General features: G+C 41.2%; 1 protein-coding gene across 2 annotated transcripts in view; it reads right to left on the bottom strand.

Annotated features, from left to right (window-relative positions):
* Nucleotides 1-16,461, bottom strand: part of LOC118390942 (tubulin-specific chaperone cofactor E-like protein) — a 71,288-nt gene extending 54,827 nt beyond the window's left edge. Inside the window, exons 1-7 of one of the 2 annotated variants that reach the window (XM_052457708.1) lie at nt 16,211-16,461; nt 9,117-9,267; nt 6,389-6,528; nt 5,732-5,913; nt 4,932-5,194; nt 4,194-4,320; nt 3,698-3,819 (exon numbers count right to left, since the gene is read on the bottom strand). In XM_052457708.1, coding sequence (XP_052313668.1) covers nt 3,698-3,819; nt 4,194-4,320; nt 4,932-5,194; nt 5,732-5,913; nt 6,389-6,528; nt 9,117-9,255 — 973 coding nt within the window. In that variant the 5' untranslated portion in view covers nt 9,256-9,267; nt 16,211-16,461. The remainder of the gene's footprint in view (nt 1-3,697; nt 3,820-4,193; nt 4,321-4,931; nt 5,195-5,731; nt 5,914-6,388; nt 6,529-9,116; nt 9,268-16,210) is intronic. The other variant, XM_035781803.2, reaches the window with a different exon arrangement.
* Between the last annotated feature and the right edge of the window lie 3,106 nt (nt 16,462-19,567).

The following is a 19,567-nucleotide window of genomic DNA, read 5'->3' as shown; positions in this document are numbered from 1 at the left end:
TTACCGCCTTATTCTAAAATGGATTAATTAAAAAAATCCTCATCAATCTACACACAATACCCCACAATGACAAAGCAACAACAAAAAAGGTAAAGACAATTTTGCTAAGAAAAATTCTATAAAATAAAAATACCACATCTACAGAATTATTCAGACCCTTTGCTCGCAATTGAGCTCAGCTGCATCCTGTTTCCTTTGATCATCCTTGAGATGTTTCTACAACTTGATTGGAAACCACCTGAGGTAAACTCAATTGATTAGACACAATTTGTAAAAGGCACACACACACATCTATATAAGGTCCCACAGTTGACAGTGCATGTCAGAGCAAAAACCAAGCCACGAGGTCGAAAGGAATTGTCCATAGAGCTCCGAGACAGGATTGTGTCGAGGCACAGATCTGAGGAAGGGTACTAAAACATTTCTGCAGCATTGAAGGTCCCCAAGAACACAATGGCCTCCATCATTCTTAAATGGTTGAAGTTTGGAACAGCCAAGACTCTTCCGAGAGCAATCAAGGGAGAAGAGCCTTGGTCAGGTAGGTGACCAAGAACCTGATGGAGCACAAGAGTTCCTCTGTGGAGATGGTAGAAACTTCCAGAAGACTTCCAGTTTTTCAGCAGTAGGACTGGGAGTATTGCGTGTAGATTGATGTGGGGATTTTTTATTTTTTATAATAAACATAAAATGTGTAAAAAGTCAATGGGTCTGACTACTTTCCAAATACGCTGTATGCATAACTTTATGAGCTGGATTGCCTGTCTTTGCAATTTGTTTATTTTCATTTGCGCTCATTAGCATATGTAGCTAGCAGCCTCCATGTAAATTCGCTATTACTTATGCAAATATTGTTAGCATTCTGGTAATAGACATCCAATTATGTTTCTGGCTGGGTTTTTCGGCGCCCCCTTGTGTACTAAACTGGTAATACCGTAAATCCCAGGGTGAGAGAAGGACAGTATGACGACATGACAATCTGGATGCCGCCCAACTGTGTACCCATATCTATACCCACACATGCAGTCAGAGCCGGCTCTAGATTGTTGGGGGCCGTAAGCAAAATATATTCGCGTTTCAGAGTTAATTTCCTGCAAATCTATACATTTTGCCATTGGGCAGAGAAAAGACTAGGCAATTTTATAACTAATTTCATGCAATTTACTCATTTTGCGATGGGACGGAGGGAAAAATGTGCAATTTTACAGCTAATTTACTGAAATTTTACCCATTTTGCCATTCGGTGGAGAGAAATGTTTGCAGTTTTTAATATGATATCTTATGGAGAGTGACTAACAAAATCAATGGGGCCCACCGATTGTTAAATAGACCATGATTACTACAAGTTTACATAGCTAGCCGCAAAACTAACTTACAATAAAATAAAAGTCAGCTAAGGGCTAATTGAGTGACTGTCAGTGACTGACATACCAAGGGAAAAACTGCTGATGCACAACCTCACCCCGGCTGTTCTCCACACACTTTTTTAAAAAGTATTTGGAAATTGATCTGTGGTCCTATAAAAAGGGAGGCTGCGGGCCACATGGTGGTTTGGCAGTTTGGTATTTTATTAGGATCCCAATTATCTGTTGCAAAAGCAGCACCTACTCTTCCTGGGGTCCACACAAAACCTATCTTATTATCCTTGGACTAATCGCTATCCAAGAAAACAGCTTTCTCTGACACTGTGAGGGTAAGTTGGGACAAATGTGTGTGAGTGAATGAGTGTGTGTGTGTGTGTATATTTGATAAGAGTGGTATGTGCTCGTTCGGGAAACACAGCGAGCTCTCTACCGCTCTCTCAGCCGTGAGAAAGCTCTCACCCACCTTGAGGGAACGCCGAGTTAGCGATAAGGAACGATTAAATAAAATCCCAGAGGAAAGCCTATTTTCAAAGCTACTGTAACAGTTGGGCCAATCAAACCAATTTCCCCTTCCCTTGCTGAAAACCCCGCATGGCTAGGGTTTCGGTGTGTGTGTGTGTGTGTAGCCAGAGTTTCAGCATAACGCAGCAAGCGCCACCGCCATGGGAATTCTCCTCTAACTCCTCAGTCAATGCAGAAAGTGCCATTCTGTGAGAAACCCATTTTTCATTCACTCAAAGGTCTCATTTAATGTGGAAACTTGTTTTTTGTACCCCTGTAAATTATATTGAGAGTGAGGTATGGTAATGCTAAATGCAATTTCTAATGGTCCTAGCTTAATGTGGTGCCTGAAGAAAGCGGTGGCATTAATTTAATACCTGTGTTTCTATACACAGCTAAATGTATTGGGTCCAGGGGAGGCTGGTGGGAGAAGTTATAGGAGGACGGGCTCATTGTAATGGCTGGAATGGAATAAACAAAATGGACTCAAACACAGTTTCCATATGTTTGACTCCGTTCCATTAATACCATTCCATCCATTACAATGAGCCCATCCTCCTATAACTCCTCCCACCAGCCTCCTCTGTGTGTGGCTAATACCTTACCTTGTAACTGCCCTAGATCTCTGGTGTTTCATGCTTCTCTCTCTGTTCTTTAATCCATCTCAGCTGCCTAGTCACTTCCCCGGTAATCCCCTCAATTCCTCTTCTCTGTCTCTTACTAATTACCCCACGCTGCATCTCACCCTTCTCTTCACACCATAAGCCCCTTCATCTCTCCCTTCTACCCTTCTCTGTAGGCCCTGCTTTCTTTCTCTCTCCTTATCCCAAGTCCAATCCTCTCCCTTCTATCCTTACCCACCCCTCTCATAGCCCCTCCTCTCTCATAGCACCTCCGCCAAAAGGGGATAGCCCGGCCGCCTAAGTCCTTCCCAGTGCTCACTGGCGCCATCCAACACACTCTCACACACGTCCACATGTGTACCCACACATGCACACATACACAAAGAAACAGGCTTAGACCCAAGACCCTTTCTCTCTCTCTCTCCTTGCTTTTAAAATCCAAAGAGAAAAAGAAAACCAAAAGAGAATGGTTTGTGGCTTTGAGACACTTCCATTGCAGTACCCTTATTAATCTGAGACACTATGTCGGTTTGGAGTCAGGTTTTGGGCTACATCAGCTCCAGTTACACACGGAAATGAGTCAACCTCTCGATCCCCCCCTAAGAAAGAAAAAAAAAGAGGGTGAACGAGCGAAGGAGGTAAAAAATACAAATCTACCTGCCACCTTGTGTATCGGTTTTCCGATCTGAGTATTCCAAGGCACAAAGAAGTCATTGAGTGGGCAGAGACTGGCGCCATTGTCTCGCAAATGTTACTTTCCCCCAGTCAGGGAACACGCTCTTCCCCCAGTCAGGGAACACGCTCTTCCCCCAGTCAGGGAACACGCTCTTCCCCCGCAAATCCCTCCCTTGCATTCTCCTAAGGTTAAGTGGAATGTGGCTGGCAAAAAGCGTGGGCCAATCAGTTTTCCAGCATGGGCCCAAACCAACCCCCCCTGAAATTCCCATCACGGGAAGTCCTAAGATGACAATAGAACACTGGGGGGAGTTAACATAAGCAGAAAGAGGTAGGAGGTAGCTGAGAGGTAGTGAATCAAAGTGATTCCCGTCCATTGTTAAGGTACAGTAGGTGTCTCAGAGGAGGGCTCTTGCTATTATGAACCAGAGATAAGTTGTACATGAGGTTGTTCTTATCGGAAGAAAAACGTATGTATGCGCCTGTTTTACAGTTCCTCTGACAAAGCTCCACTTCAACAAACTAGTGTGTGTCAACAGTACCTATGAGGCAGCGTCTCTTCAGGAAAGTCGAGGTAGTGTCTGATGAAGAACCTCTCAGCGTCTTCTCTCTCCCCTTCCGTCACCACACTACCGTTTAACACAGATACAGATGGCAACCTGCAAAAAGGACAAAGAATATGTATGAGTGTGTGTGACGTGTGTCAAATTAAACAGGTGTGTATTCAATTGTGTGTGTGTGTGCCTCTTCAAAATGTATTTTGAATAATCCCACAGCACATGCCCTCCCCGACCCGATTAAAAAACAAATAGATAAAATCACATCCTACCGTTTTGTATTTGCTAATTTCTTGAACTAACACAAACACTTGTATTTTCTTACTAGCAGTGACTTTGCTGATAGCCGCTTTATTGAGGAAAGGTTTTACGTACTATGACTGTGCAATGTGGTTGTCTTACCTAGCCACCTTAAGATTAATGTCACTTTGGATAAGAGCGTCTGCTAAATGACTAAAATGTGTGTGTGTACTCACTGTGCCACGGTGAGGCTGCGTCTCTCTTTGTTTGTGTAGGGCTGCAGTAAGGGAAGCCCCATCAGCCTCACCTCCTCCAGCTTAGGGAAGAAATTCAGCCTTTCTATGTCCTCCCATCGGTTCAGCCCTTTAACACACACACACACACACACACACACACACACACACACACACACACACACACACACACACACACACACACACACACACACACACACACACACACACACACACACAATATCAGAACTCATTCTCTATGGAATCCCAGGATACAGTATTGAATATGGTGTACGGAAGTAGTACAATACATCTACTTTCACATCAGAAGGCTCATAGAGTGCTCTTTTCTGAGGTGTGTGTACATGTTTTTTTTTTTTTTTAAGATTTGAAATGCCAAATGTACATTTAAAATACATTGGAATGTAAAAGAACTTGAGCCCTTCTAACTTGACCTACTGATTTTTAAAGGGTTCCCTGTCCGGCAGAGGGGAAAGAGAGAGGTACAGAAGCAGAGGAGTAGTAAGAACCGGAGAAAAGGGAAAAAATAGTGAATGGAAAGAGTATAATTGGGTAGAGGAAAGAGGGATATTTGTCTGTATGCTCATGCTGTGTGTGTGCGAATCATCATGCTGTGTACGAGTATGTTTGCGTAGGCGTATCTTCATGCTATGCATGTGATCATGCTGTATGAGCATGCTTGTGAATGTGTGTGCATGCATGACCCTCCATTCGGTTTACCTGAGTTGTTGAGGTTGATGCTGCGCAGGTTAGGAAACAGGCGCTGCAGTGTGTCCTGAGGTGTGTCCTCCTCCACAGAGCCCAGTTTGTTGTTGGACAACACCAGGTTTTGCAGGCCTGGGTACATGGGCCCAAACTTACGCACCTCGTCCCACTCCTGTAGCTGGTTGTCTGTGATCTGAAGCAGGCGCAGGGAGGGGCAGGGAACCGGGGATTCGGCCACTTGGTCGTACTCATTCAGACAAAGGAAGAGCTCCTCTAACCTACAGGGGGCGATGGGTATAAGCGTCAAAAAGAGGTAGCTATGTGTAAATGGAATCGAAATACAAAGTATGAGATATGAGTAGGTTGAAGTTGCCCCTAGATGCTGATCTTTGGTAGATTTCACATTTTCCACAATAATGGTTAAGGTTAGGATTGGGGGAAGGGAAGCTGATCCCCAGAGTTACAAGATACATGGAACTACAGTATCCAGGACATACCTGAACATGATACACAGAAATATAATACATGCCTTAAACCCAAAATGGACTACGCACCACTTGTTTTGGTATACAGCTATGGGACAGGGCTTGGGAAATGTAACTCCTCAAATTCATAGACATGTATATGGCGTTGAAATACATGCTAAATATGGATACAAGTAAATATAATACATGCCTGGACAAGCCTGAACTTGAGGAATAATGGCAAAAACACACAAACAAATACAAATAACTAAATACTGAAATACAAAACACACACATTCATGTATTCACGTGTGCCATGTGATTCGTAGTCCAGTATCTGTCATGACTTACTCAGGGGTCTGGCGTGTGAGTGTGTGTACCGTGTCCCAAGTGACACGCGTGTTGATGAGAACCAGGCGGCGTACCCGGAAGAACACCTCAGCCAGGCCCGGCTCCAGCTCAATCCCACTCAGAGGGTTCATACTCAGGTTAAGGAAGTCCAGGTTGGGGATGTTAGACACAATCGTGCAGATCTCGCAACCCAAAAAAAACAGATTGGAGCTATCACACTTACTGACTGACTGTACTGGCAACCCAATTGTAGATAGTATACACGATGCTGCATATCTGGCAACCCAAAGACAGATTGGCGCAATTGGAACTGACTGACAGATGAAGGTCTTGTTCGTTGAATTTGTTTGTAGAATTATGTTTTTGGGCAATTGTTTTGTGTGACGTGGTAGGGAGCCGCTCGTGGATACAATCCGTTTCTTTTACCATTGTTACATGCTTATTTAATGCTAGCCAGGAGATACTGGACATTACAAAATAACCAGCTATTGGACTTCTAAAAAAACTTTCTGGATAAAACAACACTCTAGATGTGTAGAAAATAAGGCAAAACTCTCTGTAGTGCCAGCCTTCCTGCTAATAGCTAGCTGCTGATAAAGGAATGGTGCATTACATGACAGCAGGGCTGAGGAGGATGAGGAGAACTACAGTACCCACCTCCCCCCAGTCTTGTAGCTGGTTGTGGGACAGGTCCAGCTCCACCACATGGGCACAAAAGGTGGCCACCTCAGCTTCGTCCCCAGCTTTACTGATGCCATAGCCGTCCAGGACCAGCACACTCGGCAGATTCAGACGATCTAGTTGTTCTTTATTGAATGACATGTACAATACATGATGGACAAAAGCCTGGTATCACTTCTTGTTATTACTCATTTACATCACTACATAGGCAGTGTCCTTGGGGATAAGCTAACGCATGAGAGAATGACTCATGTGTGTGAATACCATATATAAGGGATACAAGTAGGCCTACATGCAGTATTCCTGGGTAACTAGAAGATGAAAACTTGCGTGATTACCTTACATAAGGCATTTGAGTAGGTCTACATATAGTTCTTACCTCTTAACTATGTTTTTCTGAGAAAAAAGGTAAGTAGGGTTGTAGTGTGGCCCTTGACTCTTCTGCTTTGAGGAATAACAACTTTTTCAGACATGTTCATCAGACTATAAATGATCTTCCTTTCATTAAAACAGTTTAGCAGGGAGCGAGACAAATGCAAGAGAGAAAAGATACATAAGCCACCTAACCACAAAGTTATTACTTAATTACTGCCTTCAAATGGTCGTTGGAACTGGGAAACATCCCAGTTATGAAGTCATAAATTTGACATGATTGTGTCGGAATAATGACTCATCCAATGATATTAAATCTAAGTAGATGAGCTAGCTAACGTTGCTAATGATAAAGTTAATTAGCTTGATTAACGTTGACAACAGAGTCAAACTAGCTACATTATCCATATTGACAATGTCAAAAATGTATTTGCTTCATCACCTTTTGATTGAAAAGCTGAAAGGCCAGTGACAATACGTCACAACTCAGGTAAAATTATCTCCAACATTCCCACTCGGAAATCCAACTTGGGAGGTCAAGTGGCTGTTGCCCAATTGGAACCTCGTATTTCCCACTTATGATGAGCATTTGAAGAAGAGGTCGACCGATTATGATTTTTCTACGCCGATACCGATTATTGGAGGACCCAAAAAAGCAGATACCGATTAATCGGACGATTTTTTTACATTTATTTGTAATAATGACAATTACAACAATACAGAATGAACACTTATTTTAACTTAAAATAAATCAATAAAATCAATTTAGCCTCAAATAAATAATGAAACATGTTCAATTTGGTTTAAATAATGCAAAAACAAAGTGTTGGAGAAGAAAGTAAAAGTGCAATATGTGCCATGTAAGAAAGCTAACGTTTAAGTTTCTTGCTCAGAACATGAGAACATATGAAGCTGGTGGTTCCTTTTAACATGAGTCTTCAATATTCGCAGGTAAGTTTTAGGTTGTAGTTATTATAGGAATTATAGGACTATTTCTCTCTATACCATTTGTATTTCATTAACCTTTGACTATTGGATGTTCTTATAGGCACTTTAGTATTGCCAGTGTAAAAGTATAGCTTCCGTCCCTCTCCTCGCTCCTACCTGGGCTCGAACCAGAAACACAATGACAACAGCCACCCTCGAAGCAGCGTTACCCATGCAGAGCAAGGGGAATAACCAGTCCAAGTCTAAGAGCGAGTGACGTTTGAAACGCTATTAGCGCGCAACCCCCTAACTAGCTAGCCATTTCACATCGGTTACACAAGCCTCATCTCGGAAGTTGATATGCTTGATGTCATAAACAGCGCAATGCTTGACGCACAACGAAGAGCTGCTGGCAAAACGCACGAAAGTGATGTTTGAATGAATGCTTACGAGCCTGCTGCTGCCTACCACCGCTCAGTCAGACTGCTCTATGAAATATCAAATCATAGACTTAGTTATAACATAATAACACACACAAATACGAGCCTAGGTCATTAATATGGTCAAATCCGGAAACTATCATCCCAAAAATAAGACGTTTATTCTTTCAGTGAAGTACGGGTGGCATCCATTAGTCAAAATATTCCTGTTACATTGCACAACCTTCAATGTTATGTCATAATTACGTAAAATTCTGGCAAATTAGGCGGCCCAAACTGTTGCATATACACTGACTCTGCGTGCAATGAACGCAAGAGAAGTGACACAATTTCACCTGGTTAATATTGCTTTCTAACCTGGATTTCTTTTCGCTAAATATGCAGGTTTAAAAATATATACTTCTGTGTATTGATTTCAAGAAAGGCATTGATGTTCATTTTTAGGTACACATTGGAGCAACGATACGCACTGCATCGATTATATGCAACGCAGGACACGCTAGATAAACTAGTAATATCATCAACCATGTGTAGTTAACCAGTGATTATTATTGATAGATTGTTTTTTATAAGATAAGTTTAATGCTAGCTAGCAACTTACCTTGGCTTACTTCACTCGCGTAAAAGGCAGTCTCCTCGTGGAGTGCAATGAGAGGCAGGTGGTTAGAGTGTTGGGACTAGTTAACTGTAAGGTTGCAAGATTGAATCCCCGAGCTGACAAGTTGAAAATTTGTCATTCTGCCCCTGAACGAGGAAGTTAACCCACAATTCCTAGGCAGTCATTGAAAATAAGAATGTGTTCTTAACTGACTTGCCAAGTTAAATAAAGATTAAATAAAGGTGTAAAAAAAACTAAATCTGCCAAATCAGTGTCCAAAAATACGGATTTCCGAGCGGCCATTCCGATTAAATTGGTCGACCTCTAATTTGAAGGCATCATAAGATATAGCGCCTTGACCGCTCACCTTTAATGGGCGACCCCTGTGGACTGGAAAGCACTACAACACCCATGCCGTTCCCACGGCAGTATGGGAAATTCTCTGGGTTGTACTTCTCACTGACCACTTGGACGAAGGTGCGCAGCGCCTCTTCAGAGGACTCCATGGCCCCAGCTGTCTGATGAGAGAGAGAGTGAGAGAAATGAGTGGAAGACATACTTCAAATCAAATATTATTTGTCACATGCTCCGAATACAACGGGTGTATAAAAACAGGGAAAATAAAAAAAAGTGGTCAGATGAAGCACATGCTAAGATACAGGACTGTTTTGCTAAAACAGACTGGAATATATTCTGGGATTCTTCCGATGGCATTGAGGAGTATACCACATCAGTCACTGGCTTCATCAATAAGTGCATCGATGACATCGTCCCTACAGTGACTGTACGTACATACCCCAACTAGAAGCCATGGAAGCTGCCACATTCAAGGAGTGGTAGTCTAACCCGGAAGGTTATAAGAAATCCCGCTATGCCCTCCGACCGACCATCAAACAGGCAAAGCGTCAATACAGGACTAAGATTGAGTCCTACTTTACCGTCTCTGACACTCGTTGGATATGACAGGGCTTGCAAACTATTACAGACTACAAAGGGAAGCATGGCAGCAAGCTGCCCAGTGACACGAGCCTACCAGACGAGCTAAATTGCTTCGAGGCAAGCAACAATGAAACATGCATGAGAGCATCAGCAGTTCCGAACGACTATGTGATCACGCTCTCCATAGCCGATGTGAGTAAGACCTTTAAACAGGTCAACATTCACAAGGCCGCTGGGCCAGACGGATTAGCAGCATGTGTACTCCAAGCATGCGCTGATCAACTGGCAAGTGTCTTGACTGACATTTTCAACCTGTCCCTGACTTGAGTCTGTAATACCAGATCACCATAGTCCCTGTGCCTAAGGTAACCTGCCGAAATGACTATCGACCCATATCACTCACGTCTGTAGCCATGAAGTGCTTTGAAAGGCTGGTCATGGCTCACATCAGCACCATTATCCCAGAAACCACTACATCACTGGAGCCAAGCTTTCTGCCATCCAGGACCTTTATACCAGGCAGTGTTAGAGGAAGGCCTTCAGCCACCCTAGTCATAGTCTGTTCTCTCTACTACCGAACATCAAGCGATTTCAGAGCACCATGTCTAGGTCCAAAAGATCTCAATTAGGTAACCATTTAATAGAATTACCTATTTCAATTAAGTAACAAAGATTCACTCTACTCTAATGTTCTTCAACATATCCTGTTCGACTGTCATTTGATTTCACTTAACCTGCATAAAGTTTGCCCAACAGTCTATTTGGTGTGGCAAAAGAAAAGCCCATGCACTCTCTCCAACTCCAACTGTCATGGAGTGCGTAGGCTTTAGTGACAGCCCAGCACTATTTCAATTTAAAATAAACAACGAATCATGGTCTTCAGTCTGACTCTGAACCACAATTAGTTGAATCAGGGCCTGGTGTGTTTCTTCTGGGCTGGAACAAAAGTGCACATACTCAGTGGCTCTCCAGGTCTGGAGATAGAGAGCTCTCATCCCTGCTGTAAGGTCACAGAGGTCTGATTCTTACAGTGCTTCCTAAATTATCAGACTGATCGGTTTCACTATCTGGTTGGGTTAAGTTCTATCTGTCTGCAAACGGATTCTCTAGCCTGGACCCATCTGAACTCACAATACCCTTTTCACACTGTATCATGTTGACCAGGGCTGGGCGATATATCAAGTTTTATCGTTATATTCACGTTTATATTTTAGCGCGATATGGAAAATGCCTGTATCGCAAGAATCGATGTTCTGTTATAATGTTGTAACGTTTTACAAATGCAGCATCTCTCTGTCTCTTCTCTGTCAGCCCAATGTCAAATCATGTCCAAATTGCATGACAACATGCACAGAGGTTATCCACCAATCACAACCCTAGACAGCCTTTCACAAATTGTAACCACGGTGGAGAAGTGTAGCGGCGTTAAGAGTTCCACCAAAATGGAAAGTGAGGAAGCCAGCTCAGCCTCTTGTGAGGATGAAATCATCCCCAAAAATGGCAGCAATCTTTTTTTCAGTAATATGTAAGTGGTTCGGGTTTAAGAGGTCTGATGTTCAGCAAACGAATGTCCTGTGCAAAATGTGTCGAAAGACAATTGCTATGAAAAGCAGCAGCACAACCAACCTGTTCCATTACTTGCAACTGAAACACGCGGTGGAATGAGAGGAACGCGTGAGACTATGCAATGCCGATTCCAGTCGCCCGATTCCCAAAACGTCTGCTAAAAGACAAACTACCATAGCTGCATCCATTTCAAACATAATCCCGAATGACAAGAAAGGTTTGAGGTGGAAGGAGATAACAGACCTATTACATAACGAAAGATATGGTCCCAATCTTTACAGTAGAAAAGCCAGGCTTTAAAAAGCTACGAGGTACAGTTGACCACAAATATCAGTTGCCAAGCCACAAGTACCTCACAGAAGTAGCCCTGCCTCGATTATACACTGCTACCTGCGAAAGAGTCGCAGAGAAGCTGGCTAGTGTTTCTTATTTTTCCACCACAGCAGATCTATGGTCGAGCAGAACGTCAGAGCCATACCTAGGTTTGACAGTCCACTACGTAAATGAAGACTGGAAATTGCAAAATGTCTGCCTCCAGACATCTTACTTCACCAATGATCATACGGGTGAAGTAATAGCCCAGGGTCTCAAAGACTCTCTGGCATCGTGGAAGTTGAGTGAAGACCGACAGGTGTGCATGACAACTGTCAGCGGGAGCAACATGATAAAAGCATTGTGCTTGAAGAACTGGGCCTGCCTGCAGTGCTTTGGGCACAGGCTTCACCTCGCCATCGGATAATTAAAGTGCATTCAGTGCATTCAGTCAAGTCTATGATTTGATATTTCATAGAGCAGTCTGACTGAGAGGTGGTAGGCAGCAGCAGGCTCAGAAGCATTCATTCAAACGGCACATTCCTGCGTTTGCCAGCAGCTCTTCGAAATGCTTGAAGCAAAGCACTGTTTATGACTTCAAGCCTATCAACTCCCGAGATTAGGCTGGTAATACTAAAGTTCCTATTAGAACCAATAGTCAAAGGTATATGAAATACAAATGGTATAGAGAGAAAAAGTCCTATAATAACTACAACCTAAAACTTCTTAACTGGGAATTTTGAAGACTCATGTTAAAAGGAACCACCAGCTTTCATATGTTCTCATGTTCTGAGCAAGGAACTCAAACATGAGCTTTTTTACTTGGCACATATTGCACTTTTACTTTCTTCTCCAACACTGTGTTTTTGCATTATTTAAACCAAATTGAACATGTTTCATTTTTTATTCGAGACTAAATTGATTTTCATTTATGAATTGTATGTAATAATGACAATTATAACAATACTGAATGAACACTTATTTTAACTTAATATAATACATAAATTAAAATAAATTTAGTCTCAAATAAAAAATGAAACATGTTCAATTTGGTTTAAATAATGCAAAATCACGGTGTTGGAGAAGCAAGTCGGCCGACATACATTGTTTTATTAAAACGGACGATTTTGGTCCTCCAATAATCGGTACCGACGTTGAAAAATCATAATCTGTCGACCTCTAATACATAGGCACACAGGCTTTACTCAGAGTCAGTGGCAGGTCATTAGTAAAGATTTTTTAAAGTAAGGGGCCTAGAAAGCTGCCCAGGAGAATGCCTGTCCACCTGGATTATGTTGGAGAGGCTTCCAGTAAAGAACACCCTCTGTGTTATGTTAGACAAGTAACTTTCTATCTACAATTCTAGCAGGTTATGTAAAGCTGCACTAAAGTCTAACAAAACAGCTCCCATAATATTTCTATTATCAATTTCTGTCAGCCAATCATCAGTCATTCGTGTAAGTGCCATACATTTTGAATGCCCCTCCCTATAAGCATGGTTAAAATCTGTTAAAAGGGTTAACTGTGAAATTGAATTGTATCTAAGGTTTGGTAACAGGCTGATTGGCTGGCTATTTGAGTCAGTAAAGGGTGCTTTGCTATTCTTGGGTAGCGGAATTACTTTTGCTTCCCAGGCCTGAGGGCCTGTAATCCTCAGTAATTTTCAATTTTGTAGGCCTAGATTGAAGAGATGGCAAATAAGGAGTGCCAATAGCGTATGCTGTCATCCTCAGTAATTTTCCATCCAAGTTATCAGAGCAAGGTGGCTTGTAATTGTTGATAGACAAACAAACCATCGATACTGACAAATCATGGGTTTCACCACACAGGCAACAAAACAACACGGTGCTCAGTATCCTTCACTCCCGCAATAAGGAAAGGGAAGTAGCTAGATAGTGTAGCCAATATCAGGCCAGGGTGAAGGCTAAAGCACATTTATTGTAGTGATTTTTACTAATAATGAAGAGCAACCAGATGCAGCACTTGACACATTTGTGAAATTCCTTATTCCAGTTACTAATAAGCATGCAACCAATTAAGAAAATGACAGTTGTCAAAAACTGTTGTCCCTGACACAACCATGAGATGGAGCATGAAAATGTACAACTACGTTACATTTTCGTAAAAAACAATTACTCATAAAACAGAATGAATCTGAACACTCACAATTCCCAACTTCGGCAGACAAATTTCTAATTCTTGATTAAGTTTCTATAACCATTACCAAACCTGAACCATTTTACATTTTAACTTAAATGGGGAAGGGATGTGCAAAGGATCCCGGATAGCACGGACCGGGCGCGCAGGGAGCAGCACGAGCAGCGCCGACATCATTACATCATCCCAAAACATGGCAGACATTGGATTAATATAAAATGTTAATATCGTCGGCTGTGAGCGATGAACATTTTTTGGGGATCTCTGCTACAATTATTTGAATTATTCAATTCATGTTTTGTGTACAAAGGTGATGACTTAAGAGTCTTAGAGACGTCCGATTTCAAAATGTCTGTGGCCGTCAATGGAAATTGTCTTTCTGGTTCGGGCGTCAGTTAAACTGCAGTACTGAAGCATAACTGTATGTTGAAAACGTGATTCTATACCGGAACCGTGGGCCACACAAGCAAAGGCTATGTTCGAGAGCATCAAAATCGCAATGTATCATGGGTAAATTGTCACCGACTAACCTACAAATAATAATGATATTTATGATGAAAGGTGATTTGTAAATAATAATAATAATAATTATTATTTTAATTTGTAAAGCACTTTCATACACCCAAGACGCTGAAGAAAATAAAACATTTTATAAAAATAATAAAAACTATCCAAAACACAGAACATCTTAAGCAGACAACAATCAAAGCTGTCGTCAGATCTAATAAACAGGAGAACAGAATTGACATAGGCCCTTGAAATCTTTACTGAACAGCTCAGTCTTTAGCTGTGCCTTAATAAGGATTAAACAAGACCAGAGACTCTGCAGCCTGACCAGGGTTGCCATGTTCGCACTTTTCTTGAAAAATGTGGCTACTTTCAGAACGATGTCGCAGGTGAAAATGTATTGGTCGAAAGGTGGAAGGTTTTTGGACTACTTCTAAATTGCACTGAAGCCACCATGGCATTTCGTTTAGATATATATTTCATTGTGATCTGCTGCTGACTATCAGGCAGTGAGTAGGCTGTTACTGAGTTAGTGAGTGAGGGAATGTTGGGGAGGGTTGAGGGGTGTGTTGCATTGAGAACACTGTAGGTAGACTATTTAGATTGGTCATTATGCAGACACCCTCTTTCCATAAAACATATTAACACGCTATAACTGCTAGAACTAATACAAAGGGGACAAAGCATTTGATAAGGACTCAAGGCGCTCTAGAGCTCTTTAGATGAATTTGCTCAGAGGTGGTTTAAAGTAAACTTCACTCTAATGTTGACTTTTCTTTAACAATATCATTCAAAGGGATTTTACTCATGCTCAGTTCCTGGGTCCGGAGCGCTGCGAGGGTGGACATTTGAAATGGAAGTTACGGAACTCCCTCGCATGCTTCTGTTATGGGGAAAAAGTCCACAATGACAATTACATTAAATGTGGAGAATGATAGGCTATATTTGATGGGAAATGATCTGGCAAGTTTAATGAGGGCAAATTATATTTTCTCCTGTGGCATATTCTTACACTAGCAAGAATTATTATTTTAATGGTAAAACAAATTTAGCTTCTTAGCCTACCTCGTTAAAAATGACATCAATAAACCCTGAATTCTCACGATGACTTTATGAAAAAGGGGTTTCATGGGTGTAAATGTGGCAAGTCTCTTGCTGGAACAAAAAAAAACTGTGCTAGTTTTCAGGCCTTGTGGACAGGTTCAGGGGTCATCGGGCTTTACACTTTAGCTTGACATGGCAACCCTGGCCCTGACAGTGACTGAAAGTGTGTTCCACAGCCAAGGAGCCACAACCTAAATCCCTGTCACACATAGTTTTTAGACTGCTGTTGGGCTGCTGAAGGTAGATGGAGTGGCAAAGGGTGCGTGTGGGGTGCCCATGGGGTAGGAGGAGTTCAGACATTTACTTGGTTCCAGAGTTGTGGATAGCTTGGTAACTGTGAACCAGGATTTTAAAGTCAATGTGTAAGTATAATTGATAATAATAGATCAGTCAGTTGGCAGTCGCTTTGATCCGAACACGGCCATGAACTAGATATGGAAAGGGCTCATCATCAAGACTGACTGAACATAATCTGTTCGTATCCACTCGACTCTCGCTGTGCAACAAACGTCATCAATTTGTACATTTGGGCACCAGGTGTGTCCATATTATAGCCTCTTCAGGGTAGAAGGCAATCTACGACATAACAAGTATTATAGGGATGGGCAATGCAACGTCATTGTTACGTTGTTATAAACAATGGCATAATGTATCCGTTTTTGTATTCTGAACTGGTTGGTTGTTTTTTGATACTGTGCGACCACCAATTTGTTTAAATAGAGAATCTGGTTCCCAAAACAGTAGCTACTTGGACGGGTAAAGAAATGCTCTTGTACTTAAGGCATATATTGCACCTCAATCAATGGTGCATAACAATAATAATCAGACAACTGGACCACTTCTCTTTCGAAAAGGCATTGAGAAAACATTCCTTACCTTTCTCTGTGGTTTCCTTCGAGTGGTTGTTATTGTTATTCAGACTGCTGTGAAGCAGGCTAGAATAAATAAGTACTTCCGGGTCACGGATTTGTTTTTTTATTACTTCAGAATAAAAGTCCGGTATACTTTGTAAATGAATAATTAGGGCGAACATTTGCTAAATTATGTATATATTTTATGCTAGTTATCATAGAATGATTTAAAGAATTTCTATAAGATATACTTTTGTGTACTCGTGTCATTTTTCCTCCAGAGAATTCATTTTTGTCATCCCTAGTGAACGTCAGTTCTTGTTCCGTATCTCTGAGGCCATATGAGCCACTGTCCTGTTGTCCCTTTGAGAGGACACTCTGGCGTTTTCAATAATATCACGTGTTGGGGTGTGACCTTGACATAAGAGCTTATCAAGAAATGTCCTCTGTTGTGGACACCCTGATATCCCAACTATGTTTTTCACCCACTTTTCACCCATTGACCTTAATGGCAATTACAATAAAATATAATATATATATATATATATATATATATATACATAAATATAAAATCTTGGTAACCCCAAATGTTTTTTTACATTGGACATACATATTGCACCATTCAAAATAATCTGTACGTTGTGTCGCAGTAAAAGGTGAGTCCATTATAGTTTCCAAATCCACAGATACTTTTGTACGGTGCAATGTGTATGTCCAATATGAAAAACGGATTGGATTTAAGCCGTTAGGCTACTATTTAAGGGCCGCAGAATGAGCAGTGGCGCTCCTTGGGTTGCACACTCTGTGAATTTGGAAACTAGAGGTGTTCCTAAGTAGAATGGACCCCCCCCCCCCTTTTACTGTAAAACAATGTCAATGAAATTGAGTACTACGGTGCATTATATCCAACATGAAAAATGTACTGAATGGCCAATATGAATCGGCTAAATAACAATGGAATTTAAAAGTGTTTTGACTATTATAATAATAATATTATTCATATGGTTACTACTATTATTATTAATAGTAGTAGCATTATTAATAATGTTTTGTTATTTGTATTACTGTTGGTAACGGAATTTCTTTTTTAATATTGTTCAACAAAATTCTAAGTCTGCTAATGGCTGAGGTCATGCTAGGTCCTGCTTAGCCCCTGCTTAGGTCAGTGGTTCCCAAACTGTGGGGCGCCCGAGATGTAGGCTTTTTTAAAAAAGAAACTCAGTCCAGCTTTATACTTAGTCTGGAAAGGTGTAATAGTAGACATTGGGTAGTGCATCATTAGTTCCTAGTGTAATGTTAGTTATTGCATACCTTAGAGAGCTATTTATAACTTGTCAGAAATGTCTAGATCAACTAGCCAATATAAGCAAAACATTTTTATATCAACTAGCCCGTCAGCTGACGTTATTTTATAAAAACATGTTAGCTGACGGGCTAGTGGATCTGATAGTGTTTGTTGAATGACAACAAACACTGAATTGAAGAATCCCTACTGTTGATCAATCACTGACAAAGGGGCGTAGACTTTGGCTACCGACTTCGGCTTGCACTAACAACCAAAAAAGAACTTGTCGAATTCCAAAATTAACAAAAACGTCACAAAATGTCGTCAGTATAATATATGCACAAACTGTCCCGAACTGTTTCGTCTGGCAAGCATTTGGACACCTTTACAAGGACGACATGTCCTGAACAGAATCAGCCAATGTTTGTTGTATTGTGAAAAAAATAGCTGCGGAACAGGCACTTGAACGCACTCATGACTCCATTCTATGCGCATTAAAGTTATAATCGGTTTGTCTGAAGTGCCTTTTGAAAGCCTAACACGTTGAGATCGGAATTTATAACTTAGTTAGCCATGTTGGCAATATAATAAGTATTCAAATGATGCCCACCTGACCCAGATTGCGATTTATAATAGAACGTTTTTTCGATTGCGTAAACAACTACAGTAATTACGTAGGGCTGTGTGCCAAACAAAAAACAACAAGTGTATCAGTTCCTCAATGGCAAAGCTAGGAGAGTTAAAAAAAAAAAAAAACCTTTATAGTAGAAGGGTCTTTCCTTGAGTCATAAAAGTGCATTGACATTACTTAGGAAATGTACACAGTTTGGAGAAGTGTGTGGCCACTTGGAGACACAAGTTAGACCTCACTCAAACCCTTGTAATCCTTATTTCTTATCTTGCACATATGCTCACATGTAATTAGTATAATTACTTCGTTACTGAATGTATCCAGAGTATTTTTTTATTCTGTTTTTTAAACTGCACATAAAATCAACAGTGGAAATGTTTGGATTCAGTCTTTTCAGGGGAACTTGTTGTGTCCTCACCTTCTGGTCTGATCATTTCCCCATAATCTCCAAAGTGTTCTCTTTCAAATGCTGCCATGGTCAGGCATATGCTTTTTATAGTTCTTCTGTTAGAAACATTTACATTTGTCCCTGTACATATAGGCCAATTTTCACAAGTGTAAGGGCTAAACAAAAGTCCCCCAGGAAGAAGATACTATCTCAATAGGTGCTAAAGGTAGTTAGCTTCTGTGAATGGGCTATGTCCTAATTAGCTAGTTAGCTAATTTACAAAAAGTTTTCATTACATTTCACATTCATATATTGTAAATGATGATAAACTACTACATGCATTTTGATTGTTGACATTTAGTGCTGTTTGCTGCAGTACTTTTTGTTGACATGTTGAAATGAATCCCACACATCATTTCCGTTGATTTGAAATGTTAAATGAAAGGTAAAAATATCATATGTTGCAATTCTTCTTGTAGTTGGTGTGAATGCCATGTATTATCATCAAGTTCCTCTGCAGTCGATATGAGAAGAACTGAGTAGTTTTCTTAGCTATAACTAGAATGACACATCAAAGGCTTTTCTTCAATGAAGTGCCTTGTGTCCTAATATAAAGAACAATAACAACCTCCTATTTCTCAACACAGATCTAAAGAACCAGTGAAAAGCGTTCAGGGTGAAGGCAGCGGACACCATGCCTGGCAGTGACTGGACACCGTTTGAGAAGAACCGTTCCTACGGACATCGTGATTGTAGGAGGGGGATGTGGTGGGCTGGTCCATCGTCTACTGGTTGAAGCAGAAGATTATTCTGGACAGGGTGCTGGTGGTGGAGAGGGATCCCACTGTGAGTGGCCTAGGCTATGTCATGTGACCTCACTCATGCCCTCCAAATACATCTGAAACTCCTGTCTACCAGCGCTTTAGATACGTTTGTGACTATGCCAATGTCACAGCATTGTGGAACATACAAGCCATGTACACACTACTGAGCCAAGCAAAACCAGGCCAACTGAACTGAATATTGATTATATTGATTTTGGTGATGCTGTGTTTTAGGTATGCCACAAACACAATGA

This window comes from Oncorhynchus keta, chromosome 12, assembly GCF_023373465.1.
Source record: "Oncorhynchus keta strain PuntledgeMale-10-30-2019 chromosome 12, Oket_V2, whole genome shotgun sequence".
Classification (NCBI taxonomy): domain Eukaryota; kingdom Metazoa; phylum Chordata; class Actinopteri; order Salmoniformes; family Salmonidae; genus Oncorhynchus; species Oncorhynchus keta.
The sequence above is the reverse complement of the archived record's forward strand: the minus strand, read 5'-3'. Positions and strand labels throughout refer to the sequence as shown.